The sequence below is a fragment of the Podarcis raffonei genome, chromosome 3 (genome assembly GCF_027172205.1).
Source record: "Podarcis raffonei isolate rPodRaf1 chromosome 3, rPodRaf1.pri, whole genome shotgun sequence".
In the NCBI taxonomy this organism is placed as follows: domain Eukaryota; kingdom Metazoa; phylum Chordata; class Lepidosauria; order Squamata; family Lacertidae; genus Podarcis; species Podarcis raffonei.
In genome coordinates, this window is record NC_070604.1 from 99,906,432 (window position 1) to 99,925,507 (window position 19,076).

General features: G+C 41.7%; 1 protein-coding gene across 6 annotated transcripts in view; it reads right to left on the bottom strand.

Annotated features, from left to right (window-relative positions):
• HHAT (hedgehog acyltransferase) overlaps positions 1–19,076 on the bottom strand; it is a 190,667-nt gene that overhangs the window by 41,983 nt on the left and 129,608 nt on the right. For all 6 annotated transcript variants that reach the window (XM_053383276.1, XM_053383273.1, XM_053383271.1 and 3 more), the window contains one exon: positions 12,923–13,124. In XM_053383276.1, coding sequence (XP_053239251.1) covers positions 12,923–13,124 — 202 coding nt within the window. The remainder of the gene's footprint in view (positions 1–12,922; positions 13,125–19,076) is intronic.

Consider the following 19,076-nt stretch of genomic DNA (forward strand, 5'->3'; position numbering starts at 1 on the left):
AATAGCAAGTATAATAACGTAGACATTATGTTGCTTTCAGTTTATTGTTAAGTTTTCAGGTGAAAATTTTGTTACTGCGTTGTAACCTTTTTGTTTATTGCAAACCATAAAAATATCAATAAAGTGGTTCTGAAAAGCAAATTTTAAACAGGCAGCTAACAATAAAATCTTAATACTGGAAGGTTAGAAATAAATCATGGTGGTGTTAGGGTGACCGCTATAGGTATAGTGAAGTCATGAGAGTGGGCAGAAGCCCTTGCTCTCCTGTAAATATTAATATTTTTAAAAAAGAGATGGGGAACCTGTGACTCTCCAGCTGTTGCCAGACTACAAATCCCATTACCCTGCTCCTGGCCATGCTGGCAGAGGGTGGTGGGAGTGGGAGTTCAACAAATCTGGAGTGTGGCAAGTTCCCTATCCTTGGTTTACAGCAATAGGGCATCATTCTAGGAAGAATTATCTGCTGCATTGAAAGTAATGCTGGAAAGCACCTTGGCTTAGTGCACCACATTTAAAGGTTACAGATAGGTAGCCGTGTTGGTCTGCCATAGTCAAAACAAAAAATTTTTTTTCTTCCAGTAGCACCTTAAAGACCAACTAAGTTAACTTAGTTGGTCTTTAAGGTGCTACTGGAAGAAAAAAAAAAGTTGTTTTCACATTTAAAGGAAGTGTCCTGGGATTTATATAGGTTTTAAAAAACACACACCCCAACAGAGTCAATAGTTGTCTTCCAGAAAGTTTCATAGCACATACAATTAGAAGCAGCTATATTTCCAGACAACTCACTGGTTTTGCAAACTGTATGGTTATTGTGCGAACCAATTAACAGGGAACTCCAAACCCAAGATCTGCTGAGATGAGAAGGTTTGGATTCAGCAGATCTTGGGCTTTCCCAACTGAGATGTGTACTCAGCCAGGGCTATGGCAGCCTAAGTCGCTCACCCCACTTTAGCTGGGACTCAGCTGACAGAACTTGACTTACACCACAGTTAGTCCCTAAAAGGGGTTGTTCCAGCAGCTGGACAATGAGAGACTTTCATGTATTCCAACCCCGCTCTCAGCTCAGTCATGCAACTGTGCAACCCAGCAGAACATAGCTCATGAAAAGGGTGGCGTAAGTCAAATTCATCCAAGTTCCTTGTGAACAGTTTGGAACGGGGGAACTTACAATGGCGTTAACTTTCACCATTGTAACAGTAATGCACGTGTGTAGTTATCATATAACTATGATAATTATGCATGGTGATAGTGTTACAAGATGTGGAGAAAATGGAAAGGGAGAAGTTTCTCTTTCATAATAGCAGAATTTGGGGTCATCCAGTGAAGCTGAATGCTGAAACATTTAAAGCTTTCAGTGGCTGCTAGCCATGTTGGCGACATTCTTTTTTCCACTGCCAAAGGCTATATGCCTCTGAACACCAGTTGCGGGGAATCACTCAAGTCCTGCTAGCAGGCTTTTGACAGGCATCTGCACTGCAGGGGGTTGGACCTTGGGTCCCTTCCAACTCTACAATGCTATGATCTGGTTGGCCACTGTGAGCCCAGAATCCTGGACAAGATGGATCTTTGGCCTGACCCAGCAGGCCTCGTCTTATGTTCTTGCTTTTTTCATGAGCAGGGAGTCTGGATTGTGCTTTACAGCTTGAATGTTCAATATGCATTTCAAAAACAGCAACACAGAAGTCATTATAGGCTAAGAGACGTGAGTAGGAAAAATTAAATTCACATAGCAAATTAAGCACAGGGAAGTTAACTCAAAATATAAATACCTTTCCTGTCTCCACAATTTAGCTTTATGATTATTCTTCTACCATAATTGCTTTTATTGAAGGATCCAATTAATATTACTATATACACTCTCAGGTAAGCAAGTATAGGTTTGCAGCCATTTAAAATGTGCAAGCAACAGTATTCCTACTTCTATTTGTTTCAAAGATAGCAATCCATAATTTATTACATTTTTTACATACCCTTGGCCATGTTTGTGAAGCTTTCAATGTTATGCATGTATAAAACATTCAGAGCTTTCTTATTACAAGGTTGACACCAACCACAGAGTACATTAATATTAGAGTGAACAGTCTGGAAACACATTTAGCCCTTTGTTGCACTTGCAGTATTTTTATTTGAAATTTTTAAAACTAGCCTTGCAGTGAACTGGGTTAAACTAGCCATAGTTTACTGCTAAATTACATGTTTCAAAAAAGTGAGAAATGCCATTCATTTGATCAGTTTAATTGCTGCTTTGAGTCCTCTTCTCATGTTATCCATTTGAAGGGTTCTCTGTGTGTAGGAGGAGGAATGGGGGCTGACTCTGACCCCAAAGTTGCACAGACCCCAGGTACACCATCCATAAGTTGATGTCTGCATAAGAGAATCCCACATTCACAGAGGAAAACATTGTGATGGGTAACTGAAGCCGTGCTCAAGTGTTACTTTGTGACAGAAATTAATAATAGTGTAGGCAGTGCTATTTTTCTAGAAAAAGAGGTGCCAGAACTCACCATGAACACCTCCCTCGTTCTCTTAGAATGGCAATGGCACCCACCTGAGAGGTGCTAGAATGGAGTTCCAGTGTGTTCCGGCCAAAAAAAGCCCTGAGTTTAAGTCCACCCTTTTACAAAACCAGCTAATTCAGTTCAAGTTCATCCAAATAAACTTTTTCTTTATAAAAAGTTCATCCACAGCCATTTTCTTTCAGCTTTTGGTATGTTGCAAGCCGCTGGGCTGACGTATAGAGTCCGAACCAAATCAGAGTTCATACACAAGTAAAAAGATGCCTGACAGAGAAAATGTCAACAGGTGAAGCTTTCCTTGTAATTGTATTTTTATACAGGAAAAAAAGTTTACCCTTGTTTACTTTGTGCCAGCCACACAGCTGTAAAAGGCACAAGGCACCATTTGCAGTGTTACTGTTATCCTCACTGAAAACAGGTCCTGTTTGAAGAGAGTAAATCTCTTCAGCAGAAAAAGATACAGAAAATGCCTAACATTCATTCCCTGAATCCTGAGTTGTACTCTGGTTCCTACCTACACTCAAGCAAACACAGTAAAAACAACCTTCAGACCTTCTCCAATCAAGCTTGGAGGCTGAGTGACCAAGGCTGGGAACTCTGGAGGTTGGGTCAGCATGTGCTATTTACATGAATTATTTGTTAGTAATATCACACCTTGGGGTGTCATGAGAGTTCAAGCAGGGGTGTTTGAATAGGTGAGAAATCCTGCTCAGCCAAACATCAGTTCAAATCTTGCCAAGCAGAATCAGGGCTTTGTTTCTACTCAAGCCACCTTCCGTTGCCTGAAGGACTCCAAACTTGTCTTGTGGCAAGTCAGTGGGGCAACATGCACTCCAATCCTAATGTATTGTTATAGAAAGTTCATAAAAATACAGTGGATACCAACTTAATTCGTCCCGGGGGTCCGTACTTACCACGAAAAGTCCGTATCCAGAGGCACCGCTTCTGCACACATGCATGGCGCGATAGAGCACTTCTGCGCATGTGCAAAGCGTGCAGAGTGCTTCTGTGCATGTGCATGTGGCAAAACCCAGAAGTATAAACTTCTGGGTTTGCCACGTTCGTAATTCAAAATTTCGTTACCCAAAGGTAATATAATCCTGTAACTGGGATATCAAATGACTTACTTCAAGCACAGTAGAGTAACTATCATGTGTGTGTATAACTTTTAAATATAGATTTGAAAAGCACATTTTTATTATTTCATGGACATTATCATCTTATGTATCAATTTTCTGACTGGCTATGAGAAACAGCACTCATAACAAATATGCATTATATTTTTACAAAGTGACTTATCCTTGTTAGCTCATCTTTACCTATATATATCTATATCTACATCTATACATCACCAGTCAAATACAGCTTCAAAACTGAAGGCAGGAATGACTGATATCTGTACACAGACATTTATTCCGTCAATCCAAAACATTTTCAACATATTTTCTTAATATTTACAGTTGCCAAAGCTCCCGACCTATGAACAATCCATAAACATTCCAAACACGATAGGAAAGAAGCTAAATGTGGTTATTAAATATTCTACCGACAGATGTATAGATACTGATAGGATCAAACAGTGGTTCTGTATGTGGAGACAAATCATTTGTCCATATTCAAACATAAACCAAGATCATCAATCTAGGCCTATCTTCAATGGTTTTCCAGGGTATCATTAATTCATATATGACACGGGTAACTTTGGGATATGCCCAAAGTACTTAAAATGCTACAAGTCGATGTAAGCATAAAAGTTTGGCAGTCTGGAATGTGATGAAAACGGAAGAGTTAAGCTGCCATATGAATGGAAGGCGTGGGTTTAAAAATACCATTATAATTTGCTTTTCTTTGCTTGAAATATGGTGTAAATTGATCGTCTGCCACTCCTGGTACTCAATCTAGAGTGTGTGAGTCAGCACTGTCCAGGCGAGAAGTGTTGGTGAATATTTTGCAGTAGACTCACATCACAAAAACAAACAAGATAATAACAGAAAGCAACATATAATTTCAGCAGTGGCTCTGACTCTGTGGAAGGAAGATATTGCACGCAATTCCCCGCAGGGCCAAAAATCCTATCCCTTGCAAGAGGGGCACCAGGGAGCCATCCTGGAAGGTGCTCTAGGAATTCAAACTCATTTTGCAGATTTCTGTGACAATATAAGCCACAGAAGAAATATCTTACTGCAGAAGTTGTAAATGTGTGTACATGTTATTTTCATGCCGTGATAAAAATGCCATCAGTCAACAGCATTAATCCTAGGGTGAATGTGATCTGCTCATTCAGCAAACAAATAAATCACCCAGTGGAATGTCCTCCAACCTTGAAGGCTCTATGGATTATGATCATTGTCTGCTAGTGGTTCATCTGCAAATGTCCTAATCACCAGCTGCGACTACATGAAGCAGTTTGCCACTGTTGAGAAGTAGTCACTGAAAACTAACCGGGCATGGTTTCATCACACTGCAATGCTGGCCTCCTGAAGGTGATGCCATCAGTTCATGCAAGGACACACAGCAGCAGTCTTTGGTTGGAGATACAAGAGGGATGGACCCATTCATTTACAAGGTTACTGCTGGCTATTAACCAGAAATGGGGATACAGACCAGCTCATGCAAAGCCAGTGTCACCATGCTGCTGCAATTGCCTACTTATCGAGTGATGTCCTCACAAGGCACAAAACTATGGACTTCTGTGGAAGATACGGCATGGGACCGTATCTGCATTGCATGATATGCCCCTTGGTCACCACTTGCCAGATTTTCTTCTTGGCAACCAACTGCAACAAGAGCATTAGAACACAAGAAGAGTGCTGTTGCATCGGGACAAAAGCCCAACTAATCCAGCCTTTTCTACTTGCATTGGTCAGCCAGATGCCCATAGGACAGCCTTTCTCAACCTGTGGGTCCCCAGATGTTGTTGAACTACAACTCCCATCACACCTAGCTAGCAAGGCCAGGGCTCAGGGATGATGGGAGTTGTAGTCCAACAACATCTGGGGACCCACAGGTTGAGAACCACTGCCGTAGGAAGTCCCACAGGCAGTGCCCTCCCCACTTGCCATTAGCAGCAGTTTCCTTAGAAGAGGACAGCAACTCATAGCCAAAGCTGACTGTGGAATTACCCATATAAAATCATCCCACCAATGAGGAACAGGCATGCAGCTCCACCTATGGAATCATGAAAAAGCTGTCCATCCATTAACCCTTTCCATGACCAGATCAGGTAAGGCTTCCTGTGTTCACTGAGTCTCCATTGAGGGACAGAATTTGAAGGCATAAAAATCAAAAGCAGCAATTTAGAAAGTATTAAATCATATGTTTTAGTCAAAAACAACTTAATTGCATAAAAAGTGCATCATCTGTTGATTTCCCCCATCAAAAAAATGGTAAATATCTTAACATCTTTAATAGGACTAATTTTTTAAATGGGTATCCAACATTTTAATGTTACCCCCCATTGAAATAATATCTTTATTGTGCCTTGTGTCATCTAATTTTTATGGACGTTCACATATGACTTCCGCTGGCATCTTTAGCTTCTTATCATGACCTAACTTTCAAATATCCTTCACATGTCAAGCAGAAAAAGAAAATATGGGAGTGCCTGGGCATTTATTCTGCTGGAGCTGGCACAGAGGAAGCAGTAATTTACTGGTGAAAGGAGAAGGGTGGACAATCAAGAGAGAAGGCAAAACTATTTGTGCTTCAAGTGCCTATAAATCAATCTGTTCATTTGATCAGACAGTTGAAATCCTTGCACATTCTTGTCTGCTGGATGATATTTCCTAATGCAGTAAGAACACTACAAAGTACAGACAGCTGCGGAGCATCTTGATAATCCAGTACCACTTAATAAATACTATTAAAGCGTGTTGCGTTGAATTTTCATGAGCTCTGATTGCTGCTGTGAAAGTTGCCCTTTTGGAAAGCATGAATATTTGTGAGAGGGGATGGGTGCGTGGGGTGTAGGGTCAACGTCCATCCATAAATATAAACAAATATGCCAAATAGACTTATCACCTCTTTGCTTGACTCATCTGCCTGACACAGCAATTACAGGCAATGATTTTTGATCAACAAACCTGTGATGAGAAAGCTGTGATGAAACGTGGCCCTAGGACTGAAACACAAGCAAGATCTGCATTTGTGTGTTTGTTAGGGCTGTTGTATAGTCACGTGTAGACGATAAAAGTGTGAGTGTTAATCTACTGCAGTCTCAGGCATTCATTAAACAATAGTGGCAGCCTCAAATTTTACTTTTCAACCATCACATCACTAACCGAACAGATACAGTAATTAATATATTCCTTAGGGTCAGGGATAGGTGATTTTTTTTTTTTTAGCCTGAGGCTGTGCTGCCCCACAGGTAATAATAATAATTAACAACAATAATAATAAATTGTTATTTATACCCCGCCCTTCCCGGTTCAGAAACCCGGGCTCAGGGCAGCTAACAACAAATTTAAAACACTTAATACAACATAAAAGCAGCATAGAATACAGTATAAAAGCATGAATAACAATAAAATTCGAAGTTCAAAAATCAATTTGGGGGAAATCCATCCAATAAACATTAGATAAATTTAGCTGGCTAAATTAGTCCTACTTGGGCCAGCGAGGAGGCCAGGGGAAAATTAGCTGTGGGGTCCCAGAGATGGTAATCTTTATAAAAGGGGGGAGGGGGGAAGAGAAGGGAAATAAAAGATCAGGCTAAATTCAAATTAAAGGCCAGGCAGAACAGCTGTCTTACAGGCCCGGCGGAAGGCGGTTAAATCCTGTAGGGCCCTAGTCTCATGGGACAGAGCATTCCACCAGATTGGAACCATCACTGAAAAGACCCTGGCCCTGGTGGAGGATAGTCTGACTTCCTTAGGGCCTGAGACCTCTAAACTATGGTTATAACCATGCCAGTGGTGGGTGGAACCAAAATGAGCAGTGCCCACACTACACACATGCACGTAAGTGGGGAGTCCATTGCAATGCAAACAGTTTCACGCCCAACAGTTGTTGAGCTTGCTCACACCATTTTAGAGCCCTTGGAATCCGTTTCCCCCCTGGACTTTTGACTCAGTGACAAGGACTTTCCACCACTCTCCCACCATTTCAGGTTAGAATAAGATTATTTATTTATTTTCCCGGCATCACACATATATACGGTCATAAGTGAGTCAATCGCGCCTAAGAGGTGGTGGTGGGGATGCCTGTCTAAAGAGAAAGCCTGGATTTATTTGTATGTTTACAAGGTAAGCTCTCCGTAGCTTTCCCCCAGAACTTATTTTCACTGATTCAGAAATGGGCTAAATAGTTAAGAGGAGAATGACTAACCTTGTTCTCCAAAGACTAAATCATAAAGCTGGCTTTTTGGTTGTTGTTGTGGTGGTTTTTTAAAAAAACTTGAGATGGATTTTTCAGTCACCCCTTAAGATGAGTCATCTGCACGTAGTTTCATTTGATGCTTGCTTTTTGCATCACTCAGTGCAGGAAAGTTACTGCTGTAAAAGTGGTATGTGTCCTGGTTCTTTTTATTTCTGGTCTGCTGGGGATTGCTCTTCCGGCACGAAGATTTATTTAATTATATTTTTACTCATTTAAAATAAATTACAGATTGATTTTCAAACCCATTGCTACCCAGAGTGCTTTATAAAAAGAATAACACACACACACACACACACACACACACACACACACACACACGAAAATATAAAGCACAGCACAGTTTTAAAACAAAGTTAAATGCAGACATTTCAAAACAGTGCAAAATGTTACTAAAGCCAGCATGAACGAACATGATTATAAAATCATAGAATCTTAAGAGTAGGAAGGGAACCAAGGGTCATCTAGTCCAACCCCCAGCAACGCAGGAATCTTAGCTAAAGCATCCGTGACAGATGACCATTTTTCCCCCCATAGGAAAAAACAACCCACAGCCACAACCAGATTAGCGATCGTAAAAAATTGTAAAGGTAAAGGGACCCCTGACCATTAGGTCCAGTCGTGACTGACTCTGGGGTTGCGGCGCTCATCTCGCTTTATTGGCCTAGGGAGCCGGCTTACAGCTTCCGGGTCATGTGGCCAGCATGACTAAGCCGCTTCTGGTGAATCAGAGCAGCGCACGGAAATGCCGTTTACCTTCCCGCTGGAGCGGTACCTATTTATCTACTTGCACTTTGACGTGCTTTCGAACTGCTAGGTTGGCAGGAGCAGGGACCGAGCAACGGGATTCGAACCGGCAACCTTCTGATTGGCTAGTCCTAGGCTCTGTGGTTTAACCCACAGCGCCACCTGCATCCCACTATGGTTGTTAAGAGCTGTTTAAATGCTGTCAAGGGGTGGAGCCTGCTGAACTTCACACAGAATTGAGTTCCAGTCTCCATGACTGAAAGAGCATGTGCAATGTACCTGGGTATCTTCTTAACTCTAGATCATGGCTAGGCAAACTAAGGCCCGAGGGCCGGATCCGGCCCCATCGCCTTCTAAATCTGGCCCGCGGACAGTCCAGGAATCAGCGGGTTTTTACATGAGTAGAACGTGTGCTTTTATTAAAATGCATCTCCTGGTTATTTGTGGGGCATAGGAATTCGTTCTTTCCCCCCAAAAATATAGTCCAGCCCCCCACAAGGTCTGAGGGACAGTGCACTGGCCCCCTGCTGAAAAAGTTTGCTGACCCCTGGTCTAGATGCTTGCATGGAGAATCTAATGTACAGTGGTACCTCGGGTTACATACGCTTCAGGTTACAGACTCCGCTAACCCAGAAATATTACCACGGGTTAAGAACTTTGCTTCAGGATAAGAACAGTAATCGTGCTCTGGCGGCGCGGCAGCAGCAGGAGGCCACATTAGCTAAAGTGGTGCTTCAGGTTAAGAGCAGTTTCAGGTTAAGAACAGACCTCCAGAATGAATTAAGTACTTAACCCGAGGTACTACTGTATATGGAAGTCTCCAAATGGGCTTACTCAGAAGAAAAAAAGTATATGTATTGATACAGACCTTCTAACCAGCAGTGTACACACAAGGGCTGCTGATGTGGTCATGTACCCCTGTGTAAGCAGGGACTGCCCATTTGTTTCATTGTCCAGTTACACTCTGCATGCACCATTATGTTCTCTGAGTGATAAGCCTACTGGATTACACCAAAGTCACATCCAGTCCAGTATTCTATTTCCACAATGGCCAACCAGATAGCTTTGAGAAGCCCACCACCAGGACATAACTGAAATGGCTCTCCCCTACTCATGATCCTCAGTAAGGAACTGGCATGTTCTCTCTGATCCAGGAGGTTAATAATATACAGATATCACGATTAGACAAATCACAGGCACAACTAGAGTGGGCCCTAAAAATATATCTCAAAGCAAAGACCACTTGATCATGTGAAGTTTCTAAGTCGTTTTCAAGGGCAACCCCATGTAGGGTGCACTGCAATAGTCCAATCTGGAAGTTACCAAACATGAAATATCAACGTTTCTGCCCAAAATGGGCTGACAAACCAGTTTTGGCCACCAAGGCCACCTCAGACTCCAGTAACAATGTTAAATCCAGGAGCACTCCCGAGCTATAGACTTGCTCCTTCCAGCATGAGTACAACCCCATCCAAAACAGGCTGTCTCTCTACCTCCCAGACTCGAGAACTCGGTACACGTAACACCTCTGTCTTTTCAGGATTGAGCTTTGATTTATTGGCCCACATGCAAGCCATCACTGCCTTAAAACACCTCAGCCACCTCTCCCAATTCAGATGGAACAGAGAGATAAAGCTGGGTGTTGTCTGCATATTAACAACACCTTGCTCCAAATCCTCTGATGACAGATTCCAGAGGCATCATATAGATGTCAAATAATATGGGGGACAAGATGGAACCCTATGGGACGCCACAGGACAACTTCCATGGTGCTGAACAGTGCTGCCGCCCCCTTCACTACTTGCTGGAAATGGTCCTGAAGGTAGGATTAATAATAATAATAATAATAATAATAATAATAATTATTATTATTATTATTATTTATTTATACCCCGCCCATCTGGCTGGGTTTCCCCGGCCACTCTGGGCGGCTTCCAACACAATATTAAAATACAGTAAACATTGCATTAAAAGCTTCCCTAAACAGGGCTGCCTTCAGATGTTGTCTAAAAGTCTGGTAGTTGTTGTTATCTTTGATATCTGGTGGGAGGGCGTTCCACAGGGCGGGTGCCACTACCGAGATTGAAACCACTGAAGTAGAGAGCCTCCAACCCCCACCTTTTATTTCACGAATTTGTTTCATCCATTTTTCAAAGGTGTTCAAGTTGGCTTTAAAATGGTCTGTGATGACATCAATGTTCAATAATATCTGACTCATAATGCAAATGAGTTTTTGACGCAAGCTCTCTCGTTCCTCTGCAAATGGTTTCTTGCGTATCATTTAAATGGAGCACTTTGAACTTGTGTGCCTATTTTGCGCCTGTACTTTCTGCATTCAGACTAAGTGCTCAAGAAAGGAAGCTGCTGTGCTGGCAGTTGGTTGACACACATTTCGTTGCTTGAATGGACATGAACTTTTCAAAAGGGAATGCAATTTACGGAAGAAAATCCAGGTGCATACCAAGAGAAGAGCATTCGTTATGCAAATGTGACTTTTACAAATGCAAACCATCCTTGTGTGTTGGGGTAGATTGTGTGTGGTAGGGTAGCTTTCGCATCAGCTTCCGGTATGCTGTTCAGTGGGGAAGGTTGGATATTATGCCTTGATGCCTCTCACTTCTACCTGAGACCCAATACCAGGAAGATTCTTGGTTGCCTCATAGTTGAATTGCCTTGCTGGTGCTTTTCTGGAAAGCAGGCAGGCGGACAGATTATATCCTTCCCTAAAATGCCCCAGAACCAGCACAAAACACAACTCTAGGAGGGGTCATGATGCTTATTTGACCTCCCAGCAGCAGAGGAGTCTCAAAGCGGCTAACAATCTCCTTTCCCTTCATCCCCCACAACAAACACTCTGTGAGGTGAGTGGGGCTGAGAGACTTCAGAGAAGTGTGACTAGCCCAAGGTCACCCAGCAGCTGCATGTGGAGGAGCGGAGATGCGAACCCGGTTCACCAGATTATGAGTCCACCGCTCTTAACCACTACACCATGCTGGCTCCAGGAGAAAGAGTGGAAGGGGGCAAGGTGGTGGGGAGGTTAGAACTATGTTCAATACACTGGTGGGAACATGGCTGTACAAATGCACTGGAAAGTGTGCAATAACAAGTTGCTTTGATGCAACTTCACCTAATCTCCCCGCAAACAAATCAAAACGAATGCTCATTAAATAGCTGATGTCATCTAATCTTCTCGCAAACAAATGAGGATGAATATTCAATAAGCAGGCCGCCTAGAAGCACCCAGTGAGAGAAGATGGGATTTGCACAAAAGGATTTGATACTCACACAGCAAGAATATATATTGAATTGCACTTGTGGGGGTGAAGCTTCACTGATGAGGTGGAGCTGTTGAGCATGTGTACACTTCTGTCTCACTAGCAGGGCTTCTAGCACAGATCTCTTTCAACATGCTTGCCTTTTAGGTTCCTCCCTTGAACTTCCCAAGCTATGAGATACAGGTAGACAGGAGACCCAAAGAACTTCCTTTGCACTAAATCAGGGGTAGCCAACATAGTGCCCTTCAGATGTTGTTGTACTACAAAATCCAATATCCGTTACAATTGGCCATGCTAGCTGGGAGTGATGGGAATTGAAGTCTAGCAACTTCAGATATATGAACAAACAGCTGCACTAAATTTCTGATGCCATAAATTATTTAGCAGCAATCTATGATTTTTAAGGGACACAGGTGGCGCTGTGGGTTAAACCACAGAGCCTAGGACTTGCCAATCAGAAGGTCGGTGGTTCGAATCCCCACAACGGGGTGAGCTCCCGTTGCTCGGTCCCTGCTCCTACCAAACTAGCAGTTCGAAAGAACGTTAAAGTGTAAGTAGATAAATAGGTACCGCTCCAGCGGAAAGGTAAATGGCATTTCCGTGCACTGCTCTGGTTCGACAGAAGTGGCTTAGTCATGCTGGCCACATGACCCGGAAGCTGTACGCCAGCTCCCTCGGCCAATAAAACGAGATGAGCGCCACAACCCCAGAGTCAGTCACAACTGGACCTAATGGTCAGGGGTCCCTTTACCTTTACCTTTATGATTTTTAAGCAAAGTAAAATCCCCTATTAGATGACCTTCAGGACTTTTAATTACCTTTTGTTGTCACTGTATTTCACAGCACACCCACTTTCTGTATTATGTAGCTCTAGAAAGTTGCCAATCCCAAAACTCGAGTCCAGCAGGTGGCCGTGTTCTGATAGCACTGAACCACCTGAAGTCTCTAGTAGAGGGAGTCTAGTCCTAAACACAGTTCTGAGCATTACAACATGAAAACCAATGAACTTACAATTAAGTCAAGGACAGCTGGAAGAGAAACCAGCCTCTTCACTCCATTTTCGGCTGCTACTCCAAGCCAATTAATTATCGCCCAGGACCAAAGGTAGCTATAGCCGCCGTGCCAATAGCTTACAAAAACGAACGTGATTGCTGTGGAGAACAGCATCTTCAAGATGCTGCAGCGGGATCCTCCCATCGGGATGTAAATGTACCTGCCAGGGAAATTATAAGCAGAAGTAATTAAGACTTCATTGAAATCACAGCAATACAACTACTGCAATATAAATTTGTTTTCACCAGCAGCTCTAAAGTGCTGCCTTGACTAATTACCTGACATTTTCTTTCTGAAACCTCTATAGTTTCTTAAAGACAGTGGATGAGTTCGTGTGTTGTTTTTTTTAAATAATAATTCATGCTTTTTGGCAAGATGAGGCATCTCCCTCCCCCTGCCCCCACCTGGAAGATGCCAAAACTGAATACACAGGCTATGCCACATTCCCAGTGAGGTTAAACTTAAATAATAATAATAATAATAATAATAATAATAATAATAATAATAATTTATTACTTATACCCCGCCCATCTGGCTGGGCTTCCCCAGCGACTCTGGGTGGCTTCCAACAGAGTATTGAAAACACGATTAAAAAATAGACAGTGAGGTGGAACAGGATATTAACCAGAACCAAGCAGTCATCTACACAGCAAATGAATAATTCCATATTTACTTGCATGGTTTCTTAAACCTTTCCGCAATAGGTTTCGTGAAACACTATTGTTGGATGAAATGCTTTGTTTGAAAAGTTTTGGTAAAATCTTGTTTGGTAATTTTAAGTAAATTTTAGTAATGTCTTTGCCTTCATTCACATTGTTTCTTTTTTACTTTCTGTTTTATTTGCAATAAGTATCTATACAGAAGTATTACACAAAGTTCAGAGCTGCTGTTGAGAATGGAAGCATGCAGTTCTTCCTCTCACTCCCACAATTTACCTGACATCATTGCATCGTATTTGACTATGTCAAACTCAGAGTAGGCACACTGAAATCAACTGACTTAAGTGCATGGATTTCACTGGGTCTCCTCTGAGTTTGATACTGGCTCTTCTCCACATTGGCAGGGATGCTGGTGGAATGGGGAGGATCAGGCCATGTAATGGTACCCGGAGCGAGGGTAAGTTGTAATGCATGTCACACAGAGTGGGGAACCCAACCCAAGACTTCCATATTTGTAATATGGTCCCAACTTAGGTTTTCCTTTTGAGGTAGGAAATGCAATCAGTCATTTGATCCATAATGTTTACATTTATAATTATTATTACAGCTCCACTGGTTCTGAGGGGAAATGAAGTCCCCTTCCCAAGCGATATTTCAAAGAAATAGAAACAAATTGTACAGGATTAAGGAGATATAGATCTAACTGAAGAATGCAATTAGAAGTAGCAACATTTAATTCTCAAATGCTTACGGCATTTCAGAATCACTATTCATCTCTCTGTATGATGGTCAACACCAGCCTTTGAGGTCTTTCTGTTCCATAAATCAGGCTTCAATCCTCAGCATACATCTTCTTAGTGAATAAACCTCATTGTATGAGGTGGCATCTACTTCTGAGTAAACCGGCACAGGGATGCATTGTTAATTAGTGCCATTTCCCCCAGGGAATATTTGATTATTAGATCCTGGTCTCAAACACACAACAAAACTAGGGAATTGGGGAATGGGAAGTGTAGTAAGAGCACTCTACTCTTCGTGTAGTGGCTCTGCAAGTGTTATCGTAGCTGGAGGTTATGCAAGCAGCCCAGAAGTGCTTTCTAAGTGCTATCCGTCCTTGCAATTTAGACATCCCAATTGAGAGACTGCCAGGCTTTCTTCAGTAGTTCTGCACTGGCAGAAAACTCCTTCTGGGGAAACAAACCAGGACTCCTTTGAAGAACTGGACATGATCTATCCTGTGTGGTTTAGATTCTCTCATGTTGTTCTTGCATACCTTCAGTATGGAATACATACAAGCCCTCATGTAAAAATCAGTTCTAATGATAGCTAAAACATGGGACATAAAAATTTACAATAGACAGTTCAACAGGGTGCATCTTGGGTTCTTTTAAAAGGATAGGTCTCCCTTCCTCAACCTGCAGTTCCTATTGGGCCCAGCAAACACAGTCAATGGCCAAGGATTATGGTAGTTGTGGTCTAAAACATCTGGATTGCGCCAGGTTAAGGAAGGAAGCTCTGTCTGGCCATATATCTGTCAGAATCAGGGTTTGGAAATCAGAAAAAGCAGCGCACTGTGTGTTTCCGCATCAGTAATATGCTGTTGTGTTTGTTAAGCTCATCTGAAGTTTTTTTAACAGCCCTAGCCAGCAAGGTGAACATCGCAGGACACAAGCTGGTCCCTGAAAGGATAATTCAAGAATGTTTTCCAGGAAAGCATCCTCTAACTATAGCAGATTCACCTGCTTCTCATCAGGAAACTCCTCCATTTGTGCAAATGATCTCAATTGGCACCAATGTGACCATCACTAGGAACAGCCTTAGAAATGACAACTTTAATTTAAAAGCGTCCTTTCAATTACAGTTCAGTTTACACGGTGTCAATTGGCTCTCCTTAGGTGACTGCTCAGGCAGCTGTACAGGAGGGAAAGAGATTCAATTATCTGACTTTTACAATCTAGTGCCAGCAGCTGGTTAATTGAGCATTAATTCCTTTTTGCTTATGAAAAGTCTTGGATGTGAATCCTTGAGGGGGGTGGGTATAGTTTTAGTGTAGACAGTGGAACCATTAAGAGCTAGATGGTAACACATTGCACAAGCGGTGGTGTCCAGCTGTGACTTAAAACTGATGAAAGATTGGACTCAAGCTATACTACCAGGTTAAGTTCAAGGTGCTGGTTTTGGTGTATACAGACCTATACAGCTGGAGACCTGGAGACCTGAAATGTCCCTGGGGAAACTGGATACCTGATGGATACCTCATCAATCCCTGCACTCTGCAGGTGAGGGCCTCTAGCAGACAGCATCTTTTCAGGAGGTCTATTCCACCCAATGTAGGAACTGGGCTTTTAAAGTTGTGACATCCACACTTCGGAATTCACTCAGCTTGAATATTAGCCAGGCACTCTCTCCAGCACCCGCTGAAGATCTTCCTTTTCCAACAAGCCTTGTATATAAAGGTCTTTCCCAGTCTGCATTGGACTTGTTTCTAAATGTTTCATATGTTTTATTGTTTGTGTGTTTGAGGTCCTGAACTTCTTTGGGGAAGAAGGGCAGGATATAAATTTAATAAATAATAATGATAGTGGCAGTTAGTCCCCAATGAAATCATAGGAGACTTAATTCACAGCTGATTTGTCCCACCAGCTTCACGGGAAACTGTGTAATTATAGTCCTGGTCTATCCTTCCAATCACATTTATGTAGATGATGAAGTATTTGAGTAGTATATTGCCTTGAGTAATAAAATCTGGAGAACTCAACCGTTTGCCATAAATGTGTGACATTTTGTTTGGTTCTAACAAAGGTATTGCCCAGTCATGGATTGTGATGTCTTTTCTCTAAGTTATAGAATTTTTACCTACCTAATGAAAAAAGCCTGACAATTTAAAGTACAATAAAAAATTGTCTAGTAAGCTTTCATGTGCATGCACACCTCTTCAGATACGTTGTGTATCTGAAGAAATGGGCATGCACATGAAAGCGTATACCAGAACAAACTTAGTTGGTCTATAACATGGGTCAGCAAACTTCTTCAGCAGGGGGCCAGTCCACTGTCCCTCAGACCTTGTGGAGGGCCAGACTATTTTTTTGGGGGGGGGTGAATGAATGAATTCCTATGCCCCACAAATAACCCAGAGATGCATTTTAAATAAAAGCACACATTCTACTCATGTAAAAACACACTGATCCGTGGGCTGGATTTAGAAGGTGATTGGGCCAGATCGGGCCCCCAGACCTTAGTTTGCCTACCCCTGGTCTACAAGGTGCTACTAGACAATTTATTTTCATTTTCATTTCGACTGCATCAGACCAACACGGCTACCTACCTGAATTTAAAGTATTTCTTACTGAAAAGTAGCCCACCTTGTATTGGTGGTGATTGTGCAAAGCACTCCTCCTACAACTGCACAGCATCCTTTTTCAAGTAACTGGGCAGCTTCTTAAAGTCAGCTTATCTCTTGCAGGCAAGCTGTTCCATTTAAGCAGCACATCATAATTTTAACTCACAAGATGCCCATTAGTGAATTGGACAGATTATGTAAATACTACCCTTCAAATCCCTATTGCATCACAAACATAATTACTGAAATATTTAAGAATGACATTTCTTGAAGACGTAAAACTTTCAAACCCAATTACCACTTCCTTAGTTTCTTACAACTGTTAGCTGCAGCATAGTGAGACAGCCTTTTGCAAGCATTTGTTTGCGCTTGCAAACTTTGCTGCTTAATAGCTTCAGTATTAGACTTCCCAAATCCATCATGCTTTCAATGAATCTGCTTACAAGCTGCCCCTGGATGAATAAGCACTCTGAATTCCTGCAAGATCTGCATTTCTGTGGCATTTTCACCTTATTTGCATCAAGCCATCTGGTTTTGGGTTGCTGTTTTTTTTACAATATTTTAACACTTTCACACCAAATCTTATTTCTTATTAATTAAACTTGTATGTGCCAGAGAACTGCAATGTGCAATATGAAAACATCATACATATGAAGGTGCAGTGGGCCCATGCTCCAGCTACATGCAAGATGAGAGAGAAAGGTGGGTGTATGAGCAAAATGCTGCAAGAATCGGGGTGGGGATGTAGAAGCAAATTAACATGCCTACGCCCATCTCAAATGTTACATTGCATGTGCATTGTGACTGTATGAGTAGTCTCTCTGTTCAATCGTGCACATAGGATTTTCAGTTTGGAGACTGCAAGGATACTACGAAGTCAATGATGCAGGGCGACCGCAAGGAACACTTTCACACACAAAAATTGAGGGCTTTTAATTACAAGGAGAACCAGGGCTACAAAAATATGACTATGCAAATTTGTTTCCCCCCAGAGAGGTCTTGATCAGGGTCAAGAAAACAGAATTAAAAGTGGAATTCCACCTGAGCTTTGCATGCACTTTATGGAAATCAGAGAAGGTATTTATGACTCTTAATATGATTATCTACTTAAAGTCATCCAACAGTGATTTAAAGGACACACTGTCCATTATGGAACTGTAAAAATCTATGACAGCCCTCTCTACCATCCATGATTGCTTTTCCTTGGTTGACATTTGTGTCTTTGAGACATGCTACATGGATGTATTTCAAACGAAGGTAGGAATGGCTGAAATGGCTTTTGGAGAACAAGAAGCTACAAAATGGCTATACCCAAGTTTCAGAGAAGGACAACTAATTTTTTGAGGCAGAGGAACAACTGCTCCTAAGTGCATTACAATCTATCCAGTATTTAAATTCTTAAACACCTTCCTTACTAATTTAACAAGCTTGCCTAAGTGCTTGCTAGATTTTAATATTTTAATGGGCAAGAAGATGGAGAGACTAAAGCCATGAACCGTAGAAACTTTGCTAATGACCAAATGGAAGAAGACCAGAAGTTGGAAGAAGACGAGGGAAAATAACTAATGAGCATCTCCCCCCCCCCCCAGGAGTCACATTCTACTTTGCACTTCATTTGAAATAATACACCAAAAATCTCAGGGGTCATCATAATAATATACGGGGCTTCAATTTCTTTCACTCTTCTGTGGCCAAAGTAGGAATGGACAAATTTGTCCTTCTATTTCTTTCTCTATCTAAATGTTTTCAATCCCTCATTTTTTAATCAGTTTGCAATGTTTTTTTAAAAAATCAAATCTTCACGATTAATAATAATTATACTTCATTGTGAAGTAATTAATACTGATCTACAGCTGATTACTACACTGCAAACAACGGCAAAACAGTGTATTACAAGAATAAAGACAACCCCCCTACAACTAATTGGTTGAGGAAATCTTGTCTGATTATCTTAATGATAAAACATACAGATGAGATAAAAACAATACATGATAATCAGGAGAACAAAGTTGTTGAGAGGTGGGCTTTGTTTTTACATTTTTGAAATGGCAATCTAAATGGTGATATTTATCCTTTTAATCTATTCACCCCGCATTTTAAAGTTTTTTTGTGG